Raw genomic sequence first — 26,965 nt, forward strand, 5'->3', positions numbered from 1 at the left:
CATAACCTAATGGTCAATGCCCATGTGCAAATTCTGAGCAATTGGTGCAGTCAGTGAGGAGAAGCAGTGGTATGACAGACAGACAGAGATGAGAGAGACAGATATGTGAGTGAAAGATGTGTCGGACGGTGCCAGGGGTTAGTGTTTTGTCGTCACTGTGTGCAGTGAAAGTAATGGGCTGTGATGGTGCTACATGATGGTGTTACATGAACACCAAGATGATGGTATCTCAACCCGAAAATTGGTCTTTGTCTTTGAGCTTGTGCCCCCGAGCTATCTGCAAACAGCACAAAGACAAAGCAGGGTTCAAATTCAATCATCCATAATGACATGGGTTATGCATACTGTACCTGAATATGCCATGCCCTGCACTTACAGTATCGCTATACACACTACACACAGTGAGTGAGCTTTGTGTAAATTGAACTAATAATACTGTAAAGCCCCGAGACCTGACTCTCTGCAGGCTCGGTTGCTGATGCTGCCTAGTCTGCAAACATTTACTCTGCAGAATTCTCTGCGAAGCATTACTCTCATTCTGTTTCTCTCTGGGTTCCTGCTATCATGTTTTCTCACTACAATTACTTCTGTTCTTATTAATCTCTAATACCGCACGTACTGTACGCACGCACGTATGCATGCACACACACACACACACACACACACACACACACACACACACACACACAGTGTACGTGTCCCATGTGCCACACAAATGTGTATTACTTGGTCTGCAAACACAGGCAGTTGACCTTTCTTGTTTCAGATATTCTTTTGCTGCTTACTACAAGTAGCTTATCACTCATTTAAAGTCTAAAATGAGCAAATCCAATTCCTGCCAGGAATCCTTTCACAGCGGCATCAAGAATAAACAGTTTACAGTATCGGCTGCATTTATTCCTTTGCCTATTCATTAATCATCATTTCATAGAGTCACATTTTTGCACTGGGACTCGGGAGTATATGTTTTAAAACCGGTCGTTATTATACATCTGCCAAAATCTGCCTTGAACATCACTATATTTAATAACATCTTATTAATATACACTAACGCTCTTCCTTTTCAGGACTCAAAATCAAAAACGGCAAAAGTAAAAGTTCAATACACTCAAAATGTTCGCACCACGTTTCGAGCTTGTAGATCTACTACTTTTGATCCTTTTGTGTGACTATTATGATAATGTAGGGCATGCATTTATGAAAAACAAAACAAAATTGGAATATGGAGATGGGAGGTTTCTACCCGCTGACATGGCTAGGTTTCATTAGCCATGTCCGCAATGTACGCGTTATTTCTTTTTGCCTTTCCTGCCACATTCATGTTCAGTTGAACCTTTTCGCTCCTTGTTGATGTCATTGTGTTGTGTTTTGTGGTTGTTTCCCTACAGACTGGGGTTGTTTGCCACTTTCGAACCTGGTGTTCCATATTTTGAGCATACAATTATAGGTCAGAAAAAAACGTTAAAAAAAACCCCCAATACAAATATGTCAAAATGTCAGGCTTTAGCTTGTAGTAGATTTTATTTTGTTGCTATTCATTGTATGAGTGGTTAATCTACAGTGTCATGTTTAAAGCTAAAGGGATTTCTTTGTGCAGGTGGGTGCTTGCCCTTTCATGCACGAATCATCATCGAGTCATCTCTATCATCACTTTCCCTAAATGTTACGCAATGTCGCTCAGCATAATCCCAGTGATACCTTTAGCATGTGCATTGGGCGATGATGTTGCATATGGGGGCAAAAGTACGCTCATTCGTATAGTTCAAATCGGGTTGGGCACCTTGTGGTGTCGGCTAATGGAACTCTTAGGTCAGGAATGAATTATTCAGCAGTCTGTCTGTTGTAGGGGTGCGGTTACTGCGAGGGTGTAACCATTATATGCAGTGCGAGTGTCTGGCTGCTGGTATTGCAACTAATAGGTGCAACTCTCAACCCAAGGATAAAAGTTATCAGTCACCACAACTGATTTCAGTCATTTTGATTTTTACAGCAGCCTGCATGTCTTCTATGGAAACAGTTGATCCACAAGTTCCACAAGAGCCTGTAGCTGGATTATAGAATTTGAAGTAGTCAAACTCACTATGTTTAGAAGCATCTTCCATAAGATCCTATTCCTAATGGTCTCAGATATTTCATGAAAAGCAATGGTTAAAGTCTCAGTCTGTGATTTATTCACCTGGTTGGCAGTATGTAGAACAGCAGGATCAGTATAACTAGAACATCGTAATTTTACATATTTTGTTAATTGTTTAGGAAATGACACTAGTGTGGGCGGCTCCTTTCACACATCCCTTAATAGGACTTGGCTGCCAATGCCGCCATACACATTTGTTTCAGTCGTGAGATTTCATTTTGCTTTAATCCATGAGAACCACATCCGTCTGCAAAATGGGCCTTATTCCTTATTCATCTCTCTCTCTCTCTCTCTCTCTCTCTCTCTCTCAGTCTCTGCCCCCAGTCTTTCCAAGAATTTCTCTATGTCCTTTACTGTATTTTTGGCCTGGGCCAGTGCCAACAGTTCAATTCTGGGCCCCATGAAAAGATGATACCAGACCTCTTTTAAAAATGGATTTTTATACAGATGATGACATTAATACTGTGGGCCCTCGTGTAGCCTCGGGGCCTCATGAATCATCACTTTTCCCTGCTTAATGGTGGTTGCCTTGATCCATGATATGAATGCGGCTGTGGCTCAGTGTGTGGGTCTTATTGGAAAGATGAGGCTCAGGTCTTATTGCATCCAGTGTTCTTCCTCCTCCTCTCTAATCCTCTCCTCTTTGTGTGTGTGTGTGTGTGTGTGTGTGTGTGTGTGTGTGTGTGGTTGTGTGACAGCCCACGTTTTTGCTTTGTTTCACAGATGAAGATTTTGTGTAGGCATTGGCAACCGGATATCCAACTGTGCATCAACGTGTGTGTGTGTGTGTGTGTGTGTGTGTGTGTGTGTGTGTGTGTGTGTGTGTGGGGCCATCTGATGGTGCAGCAACAACCACTGCCAGTGTCAGTGTCTTTGTCTGTCTCTGTGTCAGTGTCTTTGTCTGTCTCTGTGTCAGTAGCCTGGGGTCCACCTATGCTTTCTATGGCATAGGCAGCTCCCGGCAGGATCCGCCGGGAGAATCTAGACGCTGCGCGACATGAGACTAATTAATTAGAGCGAGAGAGAGAGAGGAGTGTATTTGTGTGTGTGTGTGTGTGGGTGTGTGTGGGTGTGCGTGTGTGTCAATTTAACAAAGGTGTAGACGATCAGAAATCAGCAGAGAGTGATTGACGTTTGCAGTACTCTATGCCGAATTGAAGTGGACTCGGTCCCAGACTTTTTTTTCCTCCCTGGAAATAAAAACGTCTGGGTTTCTGAGGCTACTGTGTCAGTGACTTTGTCTCTGTGTCAGTAACTCTGTCTGTCTGTCTGTGTCTCAATACACTCCGTACTCTAGCCCTCATTTATCAATTGAGTGTAAAATATGCCTCAAATTCGAGTGTAGGTTTCGTAGTACACCCACGTCGCCACGGCATTTATAAACATTGCCGGCATTTATAACATATGTTTAGATGCCTGTGACAGCCTCTCAGCTGGTCAAACAATGCTGCTCCGCTGTTCTACGACATAAACAGGTGAGGACAAAGAGTACGACAGCTCCCGACCAGACGTGAGTTTTGTCAAGTTCAATTTCAAGCTTTGGCGGAAATGGAAAATGCAGAAAATTTCGATAATTTCGGCGTGCACCCATATTTTGGCATACGCACGGTTGATAAATGAGGGCCTCTCTCCGTACGTCTGTCTCTGTCTCTCTCTCTCTCTCTCTCTCTGTGTGTGTCACAGTACTGCCACTGTGTGTGTTTGCATGTGCTTGCACTTGTGTCTGCTCTGCTTAGCATATTTTAGCTTTCAGAGCCAATGACACCTGGGAGCTTTTTATCTCACGCACGCACGCAGCCACGCACGCACAGAGACACACATTATTCCAGCTGTCCGCCCACCTTCCAGGCAAGAATTTCCTTTTGTTGCATCTCCTACTTGATAGCTAATGAGTGGAGGAACCCCCCCCCCCCCCCCCCCCACATCCAGCCTACACATCATCATGCTGTAATGTATGCAGTCACGGATATGAGTATGGTGCACCGTTCAGTTGGCCAGATGAAGAGGCTATAAATCGTCCTCTCCTCTCTTGTCCTCTCCTCCCTTGCCTTTTCCTAATTCAGTCTGACTCCCTCTCTCTCTCTGTCCCTCCCTATGTAACCCCCCCCCCCCCCCCCCCGGCACGCGCCTTCCCGGTTCTTTGTCTTTGTAGTGTGTGACCATTAAACAAGCCTATGCTTGTTGTTAATGGTTACATCACTGAAGCACGCGGATAGCCTGCCTGTCTGTTGGTCAGAATAAGAATCAACTTCATTGTCACAGGTTTACAGGTGTAAAACAGTGCTTTTTGAGCAAGCTCCATCGTTTTTGTTATTTCCATAAGAGAAACGGAAGAAGGTGGTCAAGGGGAATTACATAGTACATATTTGTCATATTATGTACATTGTAGTGCCGTATATAATCTATCTGGTGTGGTCAAGCCCCCAGAATGGCTGGGCAACGGTGAAGTCGTCTCCCTGAATCGTGACACAGAGGTACCACAAGAACAGCGCGACGGTTACTATGATAGGAGCCAACCAATCATATCGACGCTCAAGGGGTACTACGCGGAAGACATATTGTCGTTCTTCCGGGTGCTTCAAAGCGCCACTGAGCAACTTCCATTGAAGTGAATAGCGGGGGGCGGGGCTGTCGCTCCTCAATTCGTTCTCAGTCTAGATAAATGATAGCTCTATGGGTGCGGTATAGGTACCTGAGGTAAGACATCAATAATACTGTGCACTGTGTGCATTGTATTTTGGGACGGTTCCGGGACGTTGGTGAAAAAAGTTAGTCTGGAGCCCTGCGTGCGTGTGCCTGCCTGCCTGCCACCAGTACCACCAGTCATTTCTCACGGTGGTGTGACATCCCTGGTAGGTGACAGATGATGGATGTAGGAGAAGCACTGAGTAGGTCAACCCCCTGCCTGTCTCTTCTGAGATGATGTAAAGGCTGTGAGCTGAGGTGGTGGTGGACCCCCCCCCAGTAGAGAGAGAGAGAGACTGGCCTCATTTTGTCCTCCCAGAGGAAAGCCTGTCATAAGGATGGAAGCTCCGCCTCAGCTGCAGGCACTACACAGCACTCAGGGAAAACTAAAATACTTAGTGTTCATTTAAAGCTTGGTGGTTGAAAGCCTTGGACAGGGATAGATGAGTGACGATCTCTCCTTCACCTTTGAGCAAAGCTTGGGCGGGGTTTTTGCACAGCAGTTATAATACTGGGCAGCTCCCAGGTGGGAATGTGTGTAACTTGCTGTACTAGGTCAGACTGATGGTTAAATAAAATAGTTCCTAGAACTGGAGGTCTGAAAATAATCAGTAACATTATGAAGTACATCTCAGTGACATCACAAAGTGTACTTCATTTACTGATTTTCTTTTTTCAGACCTCCAGTTCTAGGCAACACAGAATCGGAGGACCTTTTTATTATTTCCACACAACAACTCTAAGGTATATTAATGACAGTAAAATGTTGAAAATGAGTGGTATTCCCTTGGACTTCCCTGCTGGGAATGCAATATTTGGAGCCATAAACCCTTGTGCAATTTGTCAAACACAGATTAACGTTTTTAAATGTATTAGTGTGTGTGTGTGTGTGTGTGTGTGTGTGTGTGTGTGTGTGTGTGCGCGAGCCATGCGTAGGCTGAACCATGTGGAGCCGTGTCACAGCAGGGTGTGTGACCCCAGGCACAGGGTCACACAGCTGGGTGTGTGTGACCCCAGGCACAGGGTCACACAGCCACATGAAAAGGACACAGTGGCTTATTAGAGGCTGCTTCTATCTCAGGGCACATCATGTCTCCACCATACTAATTGGAGCCTACTTCCTGCTTCCTACTGGCAGGAAGAAGGTGACAGACACGCAGAGAAGAGGTGGGGGGGGCAAACATTCATTCATTAAATATACTGTTTACAGTACACACTCTAGGGCTGTGGCGACATGACTGCAAAGCAATAATGTGATTATTTAAAACTTCTGCCTCGATTACGATGAATTAACGAGATATTTAAAGATCTAGAAGCTCACAACACAGTGCAAAGCATCACGTTTTTCTTAAACTTTTTGTATTTAGGGAAATTATTTTATTTATGACGTACTTTATGTGTGGTGCAACGCCCCCTGTTGGTACCCTAAACATAGGCACATACAGAAATAGGGATGGTAATGGAGACATTGCTGTTCCTTGGAGTGGTTGCACCACTCAAAAATGTTGGAATTGTTTTTAATTGATGCCTGGCAAGGGGCTTTTTTTGTTTCAACTTTTAAAAATCTTTTCAAATGTATATATTCTTTTAATGTAGGAAAAATGTGTCATTTACTCATGACCCTTAAAATTTTTTGGGAAACTGTGCTGTACTGCCAGTTAACAACACCGTGGCTGATCTACATCTCAGCGTGTGTGTGTGTGTGTGTGTGTGTGTGTGTGTGTGTGTGTGTGTGTGTGTGTGTGTGTGTACAGTGGATAGACTTGTTCCTCTTTCTTGGTTGAGAGCAGCATTTACTTTGTGGGCAGCGGAGGGATCTAAATGAGTTGGTCAAAGGGACAGTCCCGTTGGCCCAGAAGGCCACAGGTTCAACCCACGCTACAGCCAGAGGCTGGCTAAAGCAAGGAAGGACAAGTCTGCTTCAGCCATCACATGTACTCTCTCTCTGGGTTAGGGTACACACACACACGGTTCAGTCACTCTAGCCATGGATGATAGCGTCGGCTAAATCTCTGAAATGTCAAATGGAAAGTGGCACATCCAAATTGTATTCAACCACTTAAATCCTGACACCACACCACACCAACGCTAGCCTCGGTAGTACCCAGGCTTTTATTTTTAAATCCTGACACCACACCACACCAACGCTAGCCTCGGTACCCAGGCTTTTATTTTAAATCCTGACACCCCACCAACACTAGCCTCGGTACCCAGGCTTTTATTTTAAATCCTGACACCCCACCAACACTAGCCTCGGTACCCAGGCTTTTATTTTAAATCCTGACACCACACCACACCAACGCCAGGAAAGCATCTGAGTCATTAGCTATATATAATATATATATATATATATATATATATACAAGGTTTTTCAGAGAACAGTGGTTCTCAAAAATAGCAATATACTGTAGCAATATACAAGCTTACTTTGTGCTCCGATGCGAGCTGTACATCTGCTATTTCTTTTAAGCATTTTTTAAAAATCTTACATTTTCTAATCTTCTCTTCTGGGGTTCTCTGACTGGCACAAAACATTTTCAGATGGGGGGGTCCACGCGGGCAAACATTTTGGTGGTCCTTCAAGTTCAATAAAGGATATTTTTAGACTCAACCTCAGGTCTATATGGTTAATGTCACAGCACAGTACAAACACTAACTGGTTACCTCATTTTTGTATGCGGCGTGATGCCTTCTGTCTGTCATTTGCATCCCCTCCTCCTCACCGCCAGCCAGCCAGCCAGGGACATGTTGTTTTGTCAGCCTGTTCACACAGTACTCTCATGGTGCGTTTTGCCACACATTCTGGTCCCACTGCTTCAGCTCATTGTCCGTGGTTTGTCATTTAGCCTAATGATGATCACCTGCTGTTTGATTACAGTTACCTGTGTTTGCCACCGAGACGTGTGATGGAACATTACGAGTGCCATCATTGCCGGTAGACGCAACATGCCTCATAATGTGAATAGAGACACGGGCGCTGCGCCTACAATTGAGTTTGAGAGAATAGGAGTACTGCAGGCCAACCCATATAGAGCGCCGCAGTCCCGCCCCCTTTCAGAAAAGCGAGTGGCCCAGGAAGTGGAAGCCCCATGCATTCTCCCATCGGCACTTTTAATATAATTTATTTAAAGACGGTTACGCCGCGGACAAAGCCAATTCGGATCGTGACGAATCATGACAATGAACACAATATTTTGGGCCGATCAAATAATTTATAAGACGAAAAATAAAACAAATAGTGTTGTCTCCTGACTTTCTTTTCTTCTTTCTAATGATTTGATCGTCCCAAAATATTGTGTTCATTGTCATGATTCGTCACGATCCGAATTGGCTTTGTCCGCGGCGTAACCGCGGATAAATAAATTATATTAAAAGTGCCGATGGGAGAATGCATGGGGCTTCCACTTCCTGGGCCACTCGCTTTTCTGAAAGGGGGCGGGGACTGCGGCGCTCTATAGAAGCCACTGAATTCAACTGTAATTTAGTTCCACAAAATGAATGTCTTTGTCAACATAATCGTCTCGTTTTCTCCAAAGATGATGTGTTTTACATTTAATTTTCCACTGGAAGACAGCATACAGACAAGTAGACGCATTTCAGTTCCATCACTGTCTTTTTTCGATCGCGACTTTGAGGAGGGGGAATTCTCAAGTCTGCATCCCGGTGAATCCTGACTACGTTTATTACATTTTTATCCCATGATTTTGTAACCCATTTTTCACCCGTGTGTGTCCAAGTCACACAAGGGTGTGAGTCACTCCTGTCACTCCTTTACACCTGACAGGGGGGGGCGTTCCCTGGTTGGACGTAACGCGTGGAAGGAAGGAACATGTTATTCCAACCAGTTCCTTTCCTCTCCATCAGGCGCCAGGGGGAGGCGTTTATTCATTATTTATTATAACAGCCTAAGTAGACAAATAGTGAAATTGCGGTATTTTATTATGCCTCGTGTATGGATTGCATTGGCCGCTGCAGTGTGGTACATCATTCTCCCTTACCCTGAGGTGTGGCACCGTCTCAGTTGTGATTGTGGGCGTAAAATTGTTGGTGGCAGTCTCTCTATGCTCTATGCACAGAAGCCATATTGGATGTAAATTAAGCCTTACTTTCACATGTCTTCAATTCCTGTGTTCCATTTAGTGTTGCACAGTGGTTCTCAAATATATATTTTTTATCATATATTCAATCCAATCGACTTTATGTATAAAGCACATTTAACACAACAGAGTTGAAACAAAGTGCTGTGCACAAGAAAAATACTAAAATACCGAGGGTGAAAGCAAACAATACACAAACAAGGACGCAATGTTCTCTGAGAGTATACAAACGGACTCTTACGGGTCGATTTTGTTCCATTTGTACGTACACTCAGTTATACACACCTGTGAAGGAAGTAGGGAAGAGGCCCACTTTTTTTTCTCCAAATATGGCTGCTGTGCATAGAGCCTATTCATCCAATACAGCGGTGGATTTTGTACTGCAAGCAGGTCAACTGTCCATAATTTTACATATGGGGAAATGCAATGTAGCCACCAGTCATCTTGATGTTGACCGTTCCACGTTTGTTGTGTGTGTGTGTGTGTGTGTGTGTGTGTGTGTGTGTGTGTGTGTGTGTGTGTGTGTGTGTGTGTGTGTGTGTGTGTGTGTGTGTGTGTGTGTGTGTGTGTGTGTGTGTGTGTGTGTGTGTGTGTGTGTGTGTGTGTGTCGCATATATACTGTGTGTTGTGCACCAATGCTGTTATTTGCATACCCAGTAGGTCACATTTCCATATTTCTCTCCTGCCCGTTTCGTTTACTGCCAGTAAACTTCACAATGCCAACTTTGTACAGACTGGAGTCTGGGGCTCATCGGCCAAATCCAAACTACTGCACGCCACCGCACCTGTGAATCCCTCCAAGTCTCCCTTCATGCTCCAGGCAGGCTGCTTGTCCACACACATTCACGTTGCGTCACTCAACCTCTATGTACTGTATGTGTGCTGCACTCAACCAATTTTTGCACCGGGTATAAACTTTTAGGCCTATCTAAAAGCTTTAAAACAGCCTTTCACGCTGTTTCACAAATCAGACATTGGCACTTGGGCCTGACAAAACCAATCCATGCACACACATCACACACACCCCTTTCCAATCTGTCACTCTAGCAGAAAACATAAGGTGGGGATGGGTTTGTTCGGCTGTTTCTGGAGGGAGGAGGCGTGACTGAGAGCTAAGCCTGTCATTGTTGGCCTGAAGGGGAGAGTGCTAGTTAGGACTGGGAGGTATATTATGTCATTGTTATTATGATATATATTTTAGTGAAGGCCTAGAGGCATATGATTATGATATTGACAGTACTTGGTTTTTGTGTTTTTTTTCCAGTAAGACCAGCCTTGACAAAGTAACGTGAATGGCCTTGTCAGCCTTAAATGGGGTAAGGAAGGTGTAGAGAAAATTGGAAAGGCCCACCTTATAGCAGAATAGTTTTGGTTCTTTTGCACCATGAATTGCGAGAGTGATAAAAACACATATGATGAGAAATAATTCAAAAGACTTGCCTTGGGGGCGCATAATGAACTGTTCTAATTATCAACGCTTTCCTCTCTGTTGTTCTTGTTGCCTTCCCTCTCCCCCTCTCCATCCTGTCCGTCCCTGTGCAAATGGTATTTGATAAACATCTGGAAGTTATTCTACACTAACACATCGCATCTCCCTCTCTACCTAAAGGTTTTTTGTGATATTTTTGGCTTGATAGATGCAGTAGTCTTGACAGGAAATGGGGGGAGAGAGAGAGATGGGAATGACACACAGCAATGGTCATCGGGATGGGGAGTCGAACCCACGACACACTGTCAGGCGGCCTAGGGGCTACGAATGACCCATCTGACCCATTCTGACCTGAGATCAGATTATAACGCACAGAAGAATGGTGGTTCTTTAAAGCATTTTGACCCGAGATCAGATTCTAAAATGTCTTAAATCCTGCCAGTTTAAAAAAATAGCAGACCTACAAGCTCGTATCGCGCCACTCGGTGGCGCGCTATGAGCTTGTACATCTGCTATTTTTCAATAGCTAAAGCATAACATAATGCTAACACCAAAACGGGTTCCCGCCCAAAATGGGTTAAACACAGTAACACCTCGTAACATACATCAGCAGCACCCTTATTTACCCTGACTGCTAATGACTGAATATATTCCATGTTTAGGTGAATTACTGTGACCAGTTCAAGCCTGGCAGCAGGATCAGTGGTGAGGTGACCAACGAACTACCACATTACGTCACGAGCCGCGGTGAAGAGCAAACCAGCCCTTCTCTCTACTTTTACTCACCACCGCTCAACGTTATTTCAGCTCCGGTGGTCACCTCACAACCGAAAATCCAGACTATGAATGAGCCTTTACACTGCGAGTGTAGGGGTGGGAAAACAATCAAATAATCAATTAAATAGATTAACAGAAGTTGTATACGGTTGCTGTATGGTTGTGTCATATTTGATAAAGAATTGTTTGAAATTCGAAAGGGTACAGGCTTTAGTGCCAACATGCTATTGGTCCGACTGTCATTAAACCGACAACCTACCTCAAACCCTAACCTAACCATAACCGCAAGCATGGGAGCAGCGCATGTTCGACTGCATGTTCGACTGCATGTCCGACCGCTTGTCTGACCGTTGTTTCCACATATCGGACCTTTGGTGTGTCTGATCTGCGTGTGCATCCCATTCGAAACGTGGTGCAAAGCTTCACGGTGTGGAAGAAGATATCTAGATCTAGATCTATTTCTTATGATCAACACTATTTGAGTTTTAACAGATACGAATAAACAAATGAACAAAATACAATTATTATCCAAAGAAAATCAGAGTAAGAAAATGTACACAACGAAAAAACACAAATAACAGCAGAAGATTTATTTCGAGTTTAGCAATTCAACTGGTTTAATGTGAAGATTCAAGCAAGGGTGTATGAAAGAGTTAAATGAAGAGTGCAAATCAATCTTTAGTGCTTCAAAGAAACTAGGATACTTGGTAAACATCAAGCCTATAGCAATAACAGGCTTGTCTAATTGACATATTGTATACTTATATAACTAGCATCCATCAAAACAAGCAGTAGGAGCGATGCAAGGAATGAGGAGTGAGTGCTAGGGTTAAGGTACAATCTGAAGAGCTGAGTGCGTAGGGGGATGCAAACTTGCCTTGTAGGTCATCACCAGTGTTTTGAAATGGATGTGGGGAAGCAACGGCAAGCCTGTGGAAGGGAGTGCATTTGGGGGAGACAAAGGTGCAAATTTAGGAAGCTTGAAGACCAGGGATGCTATTTCCGTCACTGCCTTACCCCTTATTCCTCAACTTCTTTTCCTTAATAGTTCAAATAGCCGATCTACAAGCTCACAAACGTGTCGACGGATGTAGATCGGCTAGTTGAAAAATGTTAAATGTTTTTCAAAATAGTAAAAAAGGCAAAGAAGTTTAGGGATAAGGGGTATAGGCAGGAAATAGAGCCACAGATGTGTAATCACGCCATTCTGGATCGGTTGTAGTAGAGTATGAGAGAACATGCAGGGCGACCAGCAAGATGGCAGTACAGCTTGTAAATGATGTGGTATGGTAGGATTCCTTGGTGAGGAAAGGGTCTAATTTTCCAAATGTAACGTACAGTACAGGACTGAATGACAAGTCATCAAGGCAATGTTTGCCTTGAAGGACAGCTGACTGTCCTGGATCATTCTTACTTGAAGTTGTCAATGAGCTCTATGCACAGCAGCCATATTGGATGCAAATTCGTCCTTGCTTCTTCATTTAGGATGACGATATTCAAAATTCCCCAACAGAGCGCACGTGCTTTTGCGCAAAAGGTTTTACTGGTATAATGAGTGAATATTTGTCAGTGATACACAGATATAACAGTACTTGCTACCTAAACCCCCTCTCCCCAGACAGGCCGGAAAGAGGATGTATGGTCACCCTACTTTATTGGGTGTTTCCAATGATTCTACTGAAGGCTCTGTTCCATTTAGTGTAGCACAGTGGTTCTCAAACTTAAACCCCCATAACTCAGAGTATACAAATGAAACCATTCCATTTGTGCACTCTTGGAACCCCCTTAAAGGAGCCACGAGGGTCCCTGGACCCCAATTTGAGACCCACTGGCGTAGCAGTGTTTCCAGTGAGCCAACATGCACAATATCAGCACCGTGACTCTTTTTCAAACCATTGTTTAGTTGGTGGAAAGGCATCCACTGTGAGACTGAGATGTCAGCCAGGCATGCAGCGATGCGATGCATTCTGTCTTCTGATGTTAACAGCGGAGGAGAGAGGCTCCCCTCATCACTGTCATTTGGCAGAGTGGAGGATGGGAGTACACTAACATCACTCGCCCAGGTTACCATGGTGGCGCCGTTGCCAAGCAGAGGGGGAGAGAGGAGAGAGAGGAGCTGGAGGCGATGGGTGTCGCATCAGGTGAAGCAACAGACCAATAAGCGCACTCAGTCAGTAAAGCTGCCGTGATGGTTGTTTTAACGTGTGTGGAACTAAATAGGCTCTATGCACATTGCACAGCAGCCATATTGGAAAGAAATTGGGCCTCTTCTATGCTCTTACTTTGTTCACAGGTCTTACTAATGGTGCTAATGAAGGCTATGTTTCATTCTGGTCAAATTGGAAACACTCTGCTACAAAGTGTGTTCCAGCTAGGAATCTACAGTACCCTCATGGTTCCTTTGTGTGTGTGTGTGTGTGTGTGTGTGTGTGTGTGTGTGTGTGTGTGTGTGTGTGTGTGTGTGTGTGTGTGTGTGTGTGTGTGTGTGTGTGTGTGTGTGTGTGTGTGTGTGTGTGTGTGTGTGTGTGTGTGTGTGTGTGTGTGTGTGTGTGGTCGGTGCACAGTTGCACACACGTTTGAAAAGAACATCAAAGCTGGAACAAAAGCAAAGCAAGTAGGCACTAGGCAGGCCTGACATTTGGGCATGTTTCTGAATTGTGACTGACAAAAATGGAAAGGAACCGGAGGAGGAGGAGAATGTAATATTGAAACATTGTAGTATATTAGATGCATCTATTTATTTATTAATCTAACTGACAGAAACTAAGGCCAGACCACTGTGTGTCACTGTCCATGGTGCTGTAATGGCCATGATCTGTCTCTCGCTTTCTGTTTGTATTTTGGGTCCCAATGAAAACATTGCAAGAGCAGACGGTACTTTAAACGTTCCTGCGGAATCACTCACATGGTCCAAAATAAACTGCGGCCGGTATGGGATGAAACCAGTGGGGGGGTGTGGTGGCCCGAATGGTCATAAAGCCATTGGAAGTGTGACTAAGAAAACAGTCCGCTAAAACAGGGCTCAAAATCAGCCTTGTTAGTTCTATACACCTTAATTTATACTTCTGTAGAAAATCACCAACAATAATATTTATTATTATTTTGGTCTAAATGGGCTTTAGTTTGTGTTGCATTGTAGAAGGTGGTTGTACTGTTAAGTAACTTGAAAAATAACCATAAACAACACATGAAAAAAGATCATGATAATATCGTGTATCGTGATACAGCTTGAAAGAATATTGTATTATTATTTATTATATTTGTCCATACACCTACTTCAGTCATTGAGCAATACAAGGAATCCCTAAGAACCCCTAATCCTGACACGATGTAGGAGATGATCATTGCATAAAGAATGTCCAGTTTGCTCTAAAATGCTTTAGACTGTGACCAACCACTTGTCTTAAGTTAAGGAGAGAAGTGCAACCATTGTAGTGCAGCCAAAGCTCTCACATGCCTCCAAGGCATTCCTGGGCACTGGAGAGAGTTGATAAGAATAGCGCTCACTTGTCACTCCCTCATTGGCCTGGGTTAGCAGTCTGGGCTGTGGGCTTGATGAAGCGGTCTGCTCCAGCTCAACCTAAAGAATGGGCGACAGTGAGAGAGCAGCCTGGAGCCTGGCCACGGCTATATTTGGCTCTTGTCAGTCTGCGTACAAATCTGCTGCAGTCTGCAATTAGGCTGCTTCCTGTTTCAACACAGGATATGAGCAGTGGTGTTGTGAAGGGAGGCCATTGATGGCGTGCATGCGTGCGTGGACTGCCACTGCAGCATGCTTTTAGGGTCCAGCCCATTGGATGCTAGTGGGCCCTCGCTGGAGGCATAATGCATTGTTTATTGCTTCTAATGTTCAGTGGTGGCTTTACTGTCAGAGAAGAAATGACGGCCATAGCCCAAACTAAATACAAGGGTTTTGGAAACATCAGCTCATCTGTGAGGCCAACAGAGCGGGTGTTATTCTAGATGATAGACTCTCTGTCTACAGAATACCGTCCGGCTCTCTCCTCTGAACATGAGGACTTGTGTGGAGACTCCTCCGTGGTCTTTTTTGTGATGGTGACGTGAGCACAAGCTGTCAAAACAGCTTGCCTGTCCAACAAACTGACACATGGGTTGCCACAACGTGTGACTAAAAATAACGCATTTTCGACGGATCTCTGCGTCGCATGACGCAAGTGTGATGCTGAAAGATGAATCAGGCTTGCCAGGGAGGGAGGTGTTGGTGTGGTGTTTTGTACTCCAGTGACCAACAGCTAGAGTAGAGACGCAAGCACAGATAATTGGAAAGAAATTGGGCCTCTTCCTCATTTCCTTCACATCATCTTACCAATTATAGTAATTAAGGCCCTGTTCTTGGTCAAACACAGTCAGGGTGTTGATATTGTACTCACTGGAAACACTCCTAGAAACACTACTATGCCTGTGGGTCTCACACTGTGGTCCAGGTACCCTCATGGTTCTGAAAACACTACTACACTGTTACTACTACGCTGTTATCGGCATCTGGACCGTCATAATGTCGTAATCCCCCTACCGTCCCCGACAGGTGGCACCCCTCCCCCCGGCAGTGTGATATGGCTGCTGTGCATATAGTCTATTGTCCACTAAAGCGATACTGCTCTTTAATTGCCCGGGGTTATTTAATCCATTAAATTATAGCGCCCAGTCGATTTATAAACACTGAGCGCTTTGACTGACAGACCGGATGTTCTTCCGGATGTGGCTGTAGCAGCTAGATGTAGCCACACCACTCTAGAGGCGATCGACAACAACGGGCAGGTAAGAATAAATCTATCGCGACTAGCGACTGGACGGCGGAGGGCCGTCTAACACAGGATCTTTTTTCATAATTAGACTGGATGATTTAGATCGAGAGTTATTAACGTTTTAAGATTTTCCGTTGTCTTCGGCTAAACGGGGGAGGAACATTTTCGATGACATCTCACTGTTGCGCAACATCGAGGATTGCACAACAGGCGCTTACAGGCTGTGGAGTGATGAGATCCGTTTTCATATCAATAAACTTCGTCTTTTGGATCACACACGCACACACACTTCTATTACTGTACTTGTGAAAACATAAAACATTAAGATCATTTATACATTTTTAACATTCATTTGGCATTTTTAACTAACACTAAAGCCTGGGTTATACTTCATTGCTGTGCTAGACTGAAAACAGCCGATCTTCAAGCTCACAACGAGACCCAATTTTCAGTGCATGTCATGACACGGACGGACGCACCACTAAACTATAAATCAGGCATTACCCGTAACCCCAACTCCACAACCTCTAAATCTGACCAGAATCTCTTCCTAATTGTAAGCATATATCTTTAAAAAAATGTTTTAACCATAAACCAACCATTTCTCTTGTCTAAAAATTCTGAAATTGTAGAAGTATAACAACACCCGGCGCACGCACACGTGTGTACACAGTTACTCTAACCTCCACCGCTGGCTAGCTCAGATCATGTTATTTCCCTGTGACATCTGTCTGTCTGTCTGTCCGTTCGTTGGTTCCTGTCTGTGTTTAAGCCAGTGTTTCTGGACAGAAATCAGTCAGGAGCGAGCTGTCCCTTCCTCGTATCTCTCTCTCTCTCTCCCCCCCCCCCTGGTAAACAGTGGATGGCACATTGTTCCTTTGTGCCGGCGTGTGTCTGTCTGTCTCTGTGCCTGTCCCAGTGTGATGCCGGCTAAGCCGGGCAGCCATGCTGTTGGCCGCCGGCCTTTTTGGACTCTGCTGTCTGTCTTCAGTGGGGCGAGAGCACTGCACACCAGACACACACACACACACACACACAAAAAACATCAACAAATGGACACACACAAGCTTTTAGGGCACGTGCACATTCATTCGAAGGCTCTCGTATATACACACACACACACGGTCTCTGAGGTAAACATTTAAACACATGCGCTGTCTCAGGCACACACACACACACACACACACACACACAGAACATGCTCAAGTTCCACATGACAACGCCTGAGGACTCACACACCTCTTCCAGCATAGTGCCTGCATGTCTATAGTCAGCCCTGTAGCTCTGTTTTACCCAGAGTGCAGTGCAGGAGACTGGAGCCATTTGCTCCAACCACAGAGACACTTGACTGTATGCTTGGAGCTCTCCCTCTCTCTCCTTCTCTCTCTCTCTCTCGCTGTCTGACTGTCTTCTATTTCACTCTTTTCTGTACCCCCCCCCCACACACACACACTCTATCACTCTCTCTTTCTCTCTCTCTCCCCCCCTCCTGTTCTTCTGTCTTTCTCCTCACCAGGGAAGGATTAACTCCCCTGCCTGTAATTCTATATACCAAGGTCACCCTGAGCCCACCGACCAACCAGTATCAGCAGTCATGCAGCGCCGGATGATCAGAGATAGTCAAATATCTGTTTGGTTTTAGCGTTGGTTGTCATTACCTGGGTGAGGGCCACCGGTTGTCGGGTTCGTAAGATAGTCAGAGAGATGTGAGGTTACGCGTCCGATAATGCTAATATATTATTAACGCTTAACCTCTTAAACCCTGTATCATCTTGTCGGGTAGAAACATCATTATGTCCAAAACTGTACATTTTCAGGATTCATATTTAAAAATGACACAAGTAGCAGATCAACTAGATTTTGTGTGACCAATAGTATGATCAAGTAGGCGTTAATTTATGAAAAAATTAGGTTAAATTATGGATATAAGAAGAGGTTTCTAGGATAGGACAGCAACTATCCATCCATCCATCTTCAACCGATTATCCGTAGTCGGGTCGCGGGGGCAAGAATCGGAATCGAATCGAATCGTGGGACACCCAAAGATTCACAGCCCTACTTAACAGTGTGGCTCAGCCTCACACCTAATGTGTGAGCATGACATGTACTGTAGCAGTAGTGGCTCAGAGCCTCTGCCTGATGACCAAAACCATTCAAGATTCAAGATTGCTTTATTTGTCATTCTTTCCAACTGCAGCAGCAGAAAAAAACGAAATTGCGATGTGCTGAGTGCAGTGGAATTCCCCTTTAGGCTGATGATTAAGATGTTTCGTGTTTTACGGACCCGGATTCGAATCCCCGGGCGTTACAAACACACCGAAGATTTAGCTGAAATAAATCTATGGTAAATTGTATGTTGAATATGTCTGTCTTCTCTTCATATTGTTGCAGCTCTGATGGTAGCTGCTGAACAGTGAGGAGTGTTGCCCTGCCCTGAGGACGCCTGCTGCCCCACTCCCATCATCATGTCTGGGATCCAGGTGAGAGGAACATGCATGATTCTTTTTTTTAGTATAATTTTTATAGTTATATAACTCATTTTTTCACCCAGTGTCAAATGTCCATGTAATCCTGGGCTCTACACTGCTTCCTTCCGTGCATGAGGACTCCTCCAAGCCGCTTCTTTTCACCTGACGCAGTAGGAGTTAACACTCCTGTCCTACTGCGTGTTTGGTGGCGTTTTTAATGAACAATTGAACAGATTCTTGGCTCATCCACCCAGGGGCTCCCCTGGTGCTAATGCATATAGCTGGCGGACGGACACACACTTGTTTTAGCTGTCTCATATTTCCTGAGCTGTCTTCGGTGGCCGAACTAATGACTCATGTACCAATTTCAGCATAGGGTTACCATCTTACATACCCCTCCACATTCCCCTATTGATCTGATCTGTGTTGTTATTTCCCTCTCTGTCAGCGCAGTAACCACAGCCGTTTGGTGAGAACCATGTATCTACAGAAAGTCTCATTTTTGTTAAAGAAAAGTAAAAGACCTGTTTTCAAACAGATGAGGGGTTTGTTGTTGTTGTGTTTCTTTTGTGTATTCCACAGACACTAGAGAGTCATGAAAACTACTCTGCTGATTAGGAACTCGAGTTGTTTCCATCTCCCCTTCAAACTCGCTGTCTCCCTACTGCCTTGTTAAAAACGTAATAATGTGTTCCTTTCAGAAAACAAAAAAACTGCCTTGTCTGCAAATTGATGATGTATTTTTTTTTCTCTTGTTATTTTTTAGGAGGTGTCTGGGTTATAAATGAGGTTTCATAAGCCCAGTCGACAAAGATTAGTTTGTTTTGAGTCTCTCGCTCTGCATGCTGTTGATTGCTTGTCATATGGGTGTTGTAGTTGTTGTAGTCATTTAAGCGTCATCTTGTACTGCTGCACACACTGACAAGTCACCGAATGCCACAAACAGTGGTCCGTCCTCAAAGTTGGGTTCCTTGTGGGGGTTCCAAATGGACCATTATACTGTGGGTCTGTAACTCTTAGGGACGATTCATAGTCATACTCCTATATTTAGTGCCAAAAAAAGTTTAGTTAGGCTCTATGAAAGTTAATTCATACTCCCTCACGGCTAGTGCCGAAGTCGCTTGTAAAAATGGAGGTCCTTGACATGAATATATGTTTTTGGCTGGGAAATGAGCCTCGCACAGCGGGTACATATCTGATTATCTGACTGGCCCTCGCTTCTTAAAATGGTTGACTGTATGTAGAACAGCAGCAACTTCGGTTTAGAATGATAATAGCATCATTATATTTCCATTCATGAGATTGTATTTAGATTCCAAGAGCCTTGTCGACTCACGGCCATGTGAACTGTGTCCCCGGTGTGGTCATCCTGTCATGAAGTAATGCCTCGGGCATGTGCTCTCAGCTCCGGCTGCAGCATCTATCTACAGTTCTACACCCAACGCAGGACGGGTTAAACAAGGACAAGCCTCTTCACTCACAAGAATAGGAAAAAAAAGAAGAAAAGAAACGGTTGCCACTTTTTATTCCCTTTGATCTCATCCGACTAAAGCAGCAACCCCTCTTTTTAAAAGGCTCTAGTACAGCTGGATACACAGTTATTAACATGGAACAGTTTTAAAAGGCTCTAGTACAGCTGAATACACAGTTATTAACATGGAACAGTTTGGAATATTTAGATGGTGCTGCTGCTGTGCTTACCCACCATAGGCAACTTCATAGCACTACATTACATTTGAATTCCTTGATCAAGGGCTCCAAAACGTTTAAGGCCACGACCCCTCAAAATAATCATTTTAACTGGGGTCCCCTCAAAATAATCATATTTAAACTGGGGACCCCTCAAAATAATTATATTTGAACTGGGGACCCCTCAAAATAATCATATTTGAACTGGGGACCCCTCAAAATAATCATTTTTTAACTGGGGACCCCTCAAAATAATTTGAACAGGGGACTCCTCAAAATCATATTTGAACAGGGGACCCTCCCACCCTGACAAGCACATGGAATTGCCTAATTTATACTGAGATTAAAGGTAGTTAGGGTTAGATAAGGGACAACATTTGATATTTACATTCTAGTTCATATCTAAACAACAATTCTGTTTATTTGTATTGTTCGCGAGTGAGGGGAGGAAGGAGAGGGAGATCAGCCTGGGAATTGGCGCAGCAGGGGCGGTGTTGCAGTCGCTGTACCGACCACACTGTTGTGACGAAAAGAGAGTTGAGCCAGAAGGCAAAGCTCTCTGTCTTCCGAGCAATCTTCGTTCCTACTCTGATATAATTGTATGGAAATCACATAAAATGTAGAGGTTTTCTTTTGGAAAGGTGACACTACAGCTAGCAGAAAGACAGTGATGAATGACTGTTTAGAACCACTGTCCTAGATGCCAGTACTTTGATTATAACATAACATTGGCCTATAAATGAACATAGTTGCGATGTTCTGGCAGCCTCTATACTGTAAAAGGTTCAATTAAATGTATATATATATTGTATTTGTTTATAGGGACTTTACAAGGTTGGACCTCTTCACATCACAAAACTGATTTTACAAATGCGTTCTAAATCAGTGGTTCTCAAGCGTTTTTGTGTCAAGGACCCCAAATGTATTTGGCCACGAACCCCAACAGAGAATACACTTCTACAAAGTCTTAAAGCAGATGTACATGCGCGCAGCGTGGCACGAAGTGACTCACTGTCGGCTTGTAAACTGCTATTTTTGAGAACCACTGTTCTAAATCCTATTGCCATTTATATATACAGTAGCTAAAATGACACCGATGCTTTCCCAGTTTTAATGGGTTAATGTTTGGGGCTGGGCATATTTAGCTGTTCAAAGTAAACGCCTCGTCGTACAGTTTTTTTTCCCTTCACATCATTGGAATTATTTAAAATCTGTTGCCCTGCCTTTAACAAGTTTCTATAAGAGGTTCCTCACTTTGGATGTGTATGTGTGTTGCAGCCGGCACCCTGGGCGACTGGCACAGAGTGTGTGGCCAAATACAACTTTCAGACCAAAAACGAACAGGACCTTCCCTTCTGTAAAGGAGATGTCTTGTCCATCATCGGAGTCACCCGAGTAAGAAAGACTTATGCCGTACCTGGCTTTAGCATGATTTTATTTTTATACATTTATTTTATTATTTACTACACTACCAAGCTCTGAGTGTTAATTGAAATAGTTTAAAGAGTCAGGATCTTGCTGTGTAGGCCAGGCTTGTAACAATGGCAAGGTGTGCGCCGAATTGGCAAAATACCCATTTCAGTGGCACATACTGAATCGTGGTCATTGAGTATTGTTATTAGTTAGTAATTCATGATTATGAGTGTTAGTGATTTATGAAATTTCACATTGCATTTGCACATATCACTTTACATAAAAAAAGGGGAAAAAAAGAAAAAGTGCATAGAGCCTATTGCTAGGCAAGTATAAATAAGTCAAATAAGCGTAATGGCTGTCCATGTGTCTTCAGGATCCTAACTGGTACAGAGCGAAGAACACGGTGGGCAGAGAAGGAACCATCCCTGCCAACTACGTCCAGAAAAGAGAAGGCGTCAAATCAGGAGGGAAACTCAGTCTTATGCCGTAAGTGACGAGGCCATTGTCTGTGTCTGATGTCTAACGTTAGAACTTCAGGTTGCATTCCCTGACCTTCATGTCCTACCTGTGTCCCCTGCAAGAGCGCCAACATTTCTACTGCTGAGCTTATCGCTGTCAATTTTGGTATAGTTTTAGTCATAGTCTTTTGAAACTAGTCTAGTTTTAGTTTACTAAATATTATATGATTTTAGTCAACTAAATCTACAGTTGATTTAGTCTACTATTTTGGCAGGCAATGACGGCGTCGTAATGCCTGATTTATACTTTGCTGAAAATATCTGATCTACAAGTCACAACACATCTTGTAGATCGGCTATTTTCTGAGTGTGACACCTACACATAGTCAAGCAGAAAATGACACTGGATCTCTCTTGTCCACTAGTCCTCCCTAATGTTTTCATATTTAGTATTTGTTTTCGGAAGTTGTCTGTATATTTTTGTCAATATATTCATGTTGCAGAGTAGCCCTGCCTGTTGCACAGAAGCCTAATATCTTCCTTCGGTGAGGGAAGAGGGCCTCCTTTGGATGAGTGTTAGATGTTTGGACTATAGGAGACCCAGGTTCAAATCCAGGTGCTTACTTTAATTCATTTGCCCAACATAACCAGTCCTCTAATGCTGGCCATTGGACCAATGACCAACATCCCACAACAAGCCATAGGTTATCATCCTCTGAGCTTTTTAGGTTAACCCTCTTCCAGCTATAATAAATCTTGGTCACGTGGGGTTCACGTGGGGGTTGTGTCATTAACCACTAACAAACCGGCATACAGCATTTGTTGACTGGTGTCGCCTCCTTTTTTCTTTAGTCTACACCAAATCTCTGAGCAAATACCAGCTCTACAAACTCACAATGCATTGCGATATCTTATGTTGTAGATCTGCTATTTTTATTTTTCTGCCCAATATTCGCCTGTCACACATGCATGATCAAATTCGTCTCGAGACCAGTGTTGACTCTGTATTCAACTTCAACACTGTATTGAGAAATTATTTACGGAAGCTTATTTCAGTCCTTTGTACATTCATATTGCTTAAGTACTGTTTATTCAGTGGTTGTACAGTGTACTGTGTACCTACCTTACCTTCTGTTACCTGTCGCAAGAGAAAATGGAGCAATGCATTTAAAATGTCATCCAAGGCTTCAAAGCCTAACCTCCACCACCTAACAGTCACTTGGCTTGTTTGATGTTGCTTATTTCCCCCCCCACTGCGTGTCACGTCTCTTCTCTCTGGGTGGTTGCCGCTGGGGGCAGGACCCGTCTGCCGCGGAGCCAGATTTGAATCGGTGCTCTCGTTTGAAACGACAGCTATTTCAGAAGAGGAAAATATAATGAGAGACTTATGCAAATAATAAAGTAAAGAGGGGAGAGAGGACACATGGAGTCGCTACGGTGTCATCACTCGCTCACAGAGGGTTGTTGGAGCACGGAGACCCGGACAATCCAGAGAAAACAAGTATTTGAACTAGTGTTTATCCTGTCGGGTGGACTGTTGATCTGAAGGGCCTGGGGAGTTATGTCTGGTACTGGGTCTACACATTCAAATGTTGGCCTACTACTACGGGCTTGCAACTTGCAAATACATGTTGCACTTTGCTTTTCTATCATTTGCTTTGTTAGAGTATAATGACAAATAAAAAGAGGCCGAGAATCCAGACAATTCAGCCCCGACGATGACAGCATTATTTCTTTACCTGAGTTGTACATATATACTAACTAATGTGAGAGTACCTTCTTAACCCATTCAAACTGGGAAAGAATCTTTGTCATTTTATATTTCAGCTATATTTTAACCACTTTAACCATTATTTTATAATTTGGCTATTCAAAAATAGCAGATATACAAGCCCATAGCGCATCACTTTCTGTCGCATTATGAGCTTGTAGATCTGCAATTTATTTAAAAAAAATTAACATCCTGAACATTTCAGCAAATCTTGGAATATATAAAATTTTAAAGCAAACATTTTTAACTCAAATCTTTGCTTCTGGGGGTCCCTAGAACAAAATGTTTTGAGATTGGGGTCGGCGGCCAATTACATTTTTGGGGGTCCTTGACATGAAAAAGTTTAAAAACCACTGATATGGTTGGATGTATTTTCAGAAAGCTGTTTTGGAAGAAATTAGTAGAATTGGCCTCAGGTCTTAATGGGTCAACATATCCCTACTGTTGCAGATTTTGGCACGGTTCACAATTTCTGCTTCAATCACATCATACAGTATACGAACATGGTGGTTAGTGGTTACAATTTGAGTAGGTTTTGCCTACACACACAAACAGTGTTTGTGTGCAAAGAAGGTAAACAAATGAAGGATTACAGGGATTAGCATGGCATGCATGCTTAGAGCGCCTGCCCCGTGAGAGAGAGAGAGGTGTGTGAGGCCAGGTTCATGATGCCATGGTATTGGGATGATTACAGTAGGGCTGTCATCACCATCATGACATTTTACTTAACAGTTTATTGTCATACAAATAATTACGATTGACGATTTAATTGTATTTCTTCCTTTGAACATTGGAACATACAAAAAAATATATATATATACGCATCCACCTGGGTGACAGCAGACTGCTGGGTGAGCACTGGCGCTTTGTCATGGGGGTTCAGATCAACATGGAATGAATTCTATACTGGCCATATATGGAGCGTGTCTTGAGTGTACAGGGTTTGATGAGGTCAGGTCAACATAATGGAATGTCCGAATATGTCAGCTTCATATATGGAGATCTAAGGGTTTGATGTTAGATGTAGAGTTGCTGGCCGGCCCCATATATGCAGATCCAGTATTCTCCATGTATGGCTATCCAGGGTTTGATGAGGTCAGTGTGTATATCATACATCATATATGGAGACGTGGAGCGTGTCACGAGGCGTAATGGACTGACAAACATATATGGAGGCGTGTCCTGACTGACGGACGGACGGACAGGTTTTACAGGTTTTCATAGTAATCTGCGACCTACTGTCGCAATAGAGCGTCGCAGTCCCTCCCCCTTTCAGAACAACGAGTGGCCCAGGAAATAAATCGCAATGCATTTTTCCCATAGGCATTTCTTAAAGTATTTATTTAAAGACGGTTACGCTGCGGACAAAGCCAACTCGGATCGTGACAAATCATGACAATGAACACAATGTTTTTGGCAGATCAAATAATTTATAAGAAGAAAAACAAAACAAATAGTGTTGTCTCCTGCCTTTATTTTCTTCTTTCTAATGATTTGATCGGCCCAAAATATTGTGTTCATTGTCATGATTTGTCACGATCCGAGTTGGCTTTGTCCGCGGCGTAACCGTCTTTAAATAAATACTTTAAGAAATGCCTATGAGGAAAATGAACGGCGACTTCTTTTCCTGGTCTCTCGAGGGGGCGGGACTGCAACGCTCTATTTTACACATAATATATAAAGAAATTACTAACATTGACTGATGCCAATAATCAAAAATGTAGGCCACAATGGGCCGTATTTATTAAAATGTGTTGAAGTGAGGGGTGCCCACTGTGGCTGCCACATGACATCACTGCTTAAACAAACATTAAGTCATAGACTTGGCTTCCACTTGATCATGTCTGAAAGCCAGATGTTGGAAATAGCCGATCTACAAGCTCACAACGTGTCACATTGTGACGCGTTGTTGGCTTGTATATCTGGTATTTAATTTTTCTTTTTTATGTATGCATATCTTTTGATATCTTTCCATAACCGATTGACGTTGATTATGCAAAAATGATCACAATGATCTAAAATAATTGCAATTAGGCGATGCTGTAATAACTGAGACAGGCCTGGTGGTTTGAGGTTCTGAGGTTTCACATGTGGTTCTATACTACAGTGTGATCTCCTCTTTTCATTTGCATTGTGAACATGTTTATGTGAACTTGTGTATTCCGGTATTTGGTGCGTTACTTTGTTCGCTTTCTTCCAGCACCACTCCCCCCTCTGTTGAGATCACTGGATGATTATTTCATATTAGGCACTGAGATGTAATTCTAATCTACTGTAAGTAGTTTTTTTGTCCATACTGTAGGCTTGGGTGGCACATGAATAAGACAAACATTAGACTTGGCTGACACATGACGTCATGTCTGAAAGACTGCGCTGTGCAATTTTTGATTATGAAGCCTAAAAGGCAAACAGAAATACAAATTGTAATTGTTCAATGCAATTAAATTGTTAATCACAATTATTTGTGTGACAATTAGTCCTCAACTTAAATGTGTAATGGTGACAGCCCTACCGGGTCATTGCCGAGGGGTCCTGAGGGTCCTGTTGGTGTTCCTGCTGCTCGTTGTTGTGAATGTATAACAGCTGTGTTTATGGGAGCTCTCACTCTGCACTAGCTGACAGAAGACCTCAGCTGTGTCTCCTACTGTCTCCTGGGCCTCCTCTCTCAGCTGTGTCTCCTACTGTCTCCTGGGCCTCCTCTCTCTCAGGCCCAACACTGTTCACTGTGCTCTAATAATGCAGTGGTTCTCAAAGTTTATCAAGTCAAAGCCAAATTGTATTATAAATGTATTTGGTCCCCAATCTGAAAAGCAAGTGTGCATCAGATGATGGGCCAGAACACAATCAAAGGTTTATGTGCCACCTGGGACTTTGACAGACCGTCTTATACAATAACGAATATATCAATTGCTATAAAAGTTACTGAAGACATTTGTTTTAACTGCATAGTGATACATTTTGTGAAGGCTACATTCGTGAATGAGGACATTTAGTTAAAACACTGTTTTACGTCCTCCTGGTGGCAGTTGACAACACACACAAATGCGTGTGGGGAGGAATCAATTGGCGTAATGACAACATTGGGGAGAAAAACGAACAAAAAAGACATGTTTTATCTGTATCCCTGTTACCCCCACTTCCCTCTACTCTCTCTGGAGTCTGGAATCTCTCTCTCTCTCTGCTGCCCCCATGTGGCAGCCATGTGCTCCGTTGTGCTGTGGGTCACAGAGCCCCAGCAGCACCACCCTAGACCAGCTTGCCCAAGGAGCACAGAT

General features: G+C 43.6%; 1 protein-coding gene across 1 annotated transcript in view; it reads left to right on the forward strand.

The window, feature by feature from the left end:
* The first annotated feature begins 18,273 nt into the window (after positions 1-18,273).
* cskl (c-src tyrosine kinase-like) overlaps positions 18,274-26,965 on the forward strand; it is a 33,434-nt gene continuing 24,742 nt past the window's right edge. The window contains exons 1-3 of the mRNA XM_080763507.1: positions 18,274-18,368; positions 21,324-21,440; positions 21,835-21,947. Coding sequence (XP_080619633.1) covers positions 18,354-18,368; positions 21,324-21,440; positions 21,835-21,947 — 245 coding nt within the window. The 5' untranslated portion in view covers positions 18,274-18,353. The remainder of the gene's footprint in view (positions 18,369-21,323; positions 21,441-21,834; positions 21,948-26,965) is intronic.

This window comes from Protomyctophum bolini (assembly GCF_963924005.1).
Source record: "Protomyctophum bolini genome assembly, chromosome: 1".
In the NCBI taxonomy this organism is placed as follows: Eukaryota; Metazoa; Chordata; class Actinopteri; order Myctophiformes; family Myctophidae; genus Protomyctophum; species Protomyctophum bolini.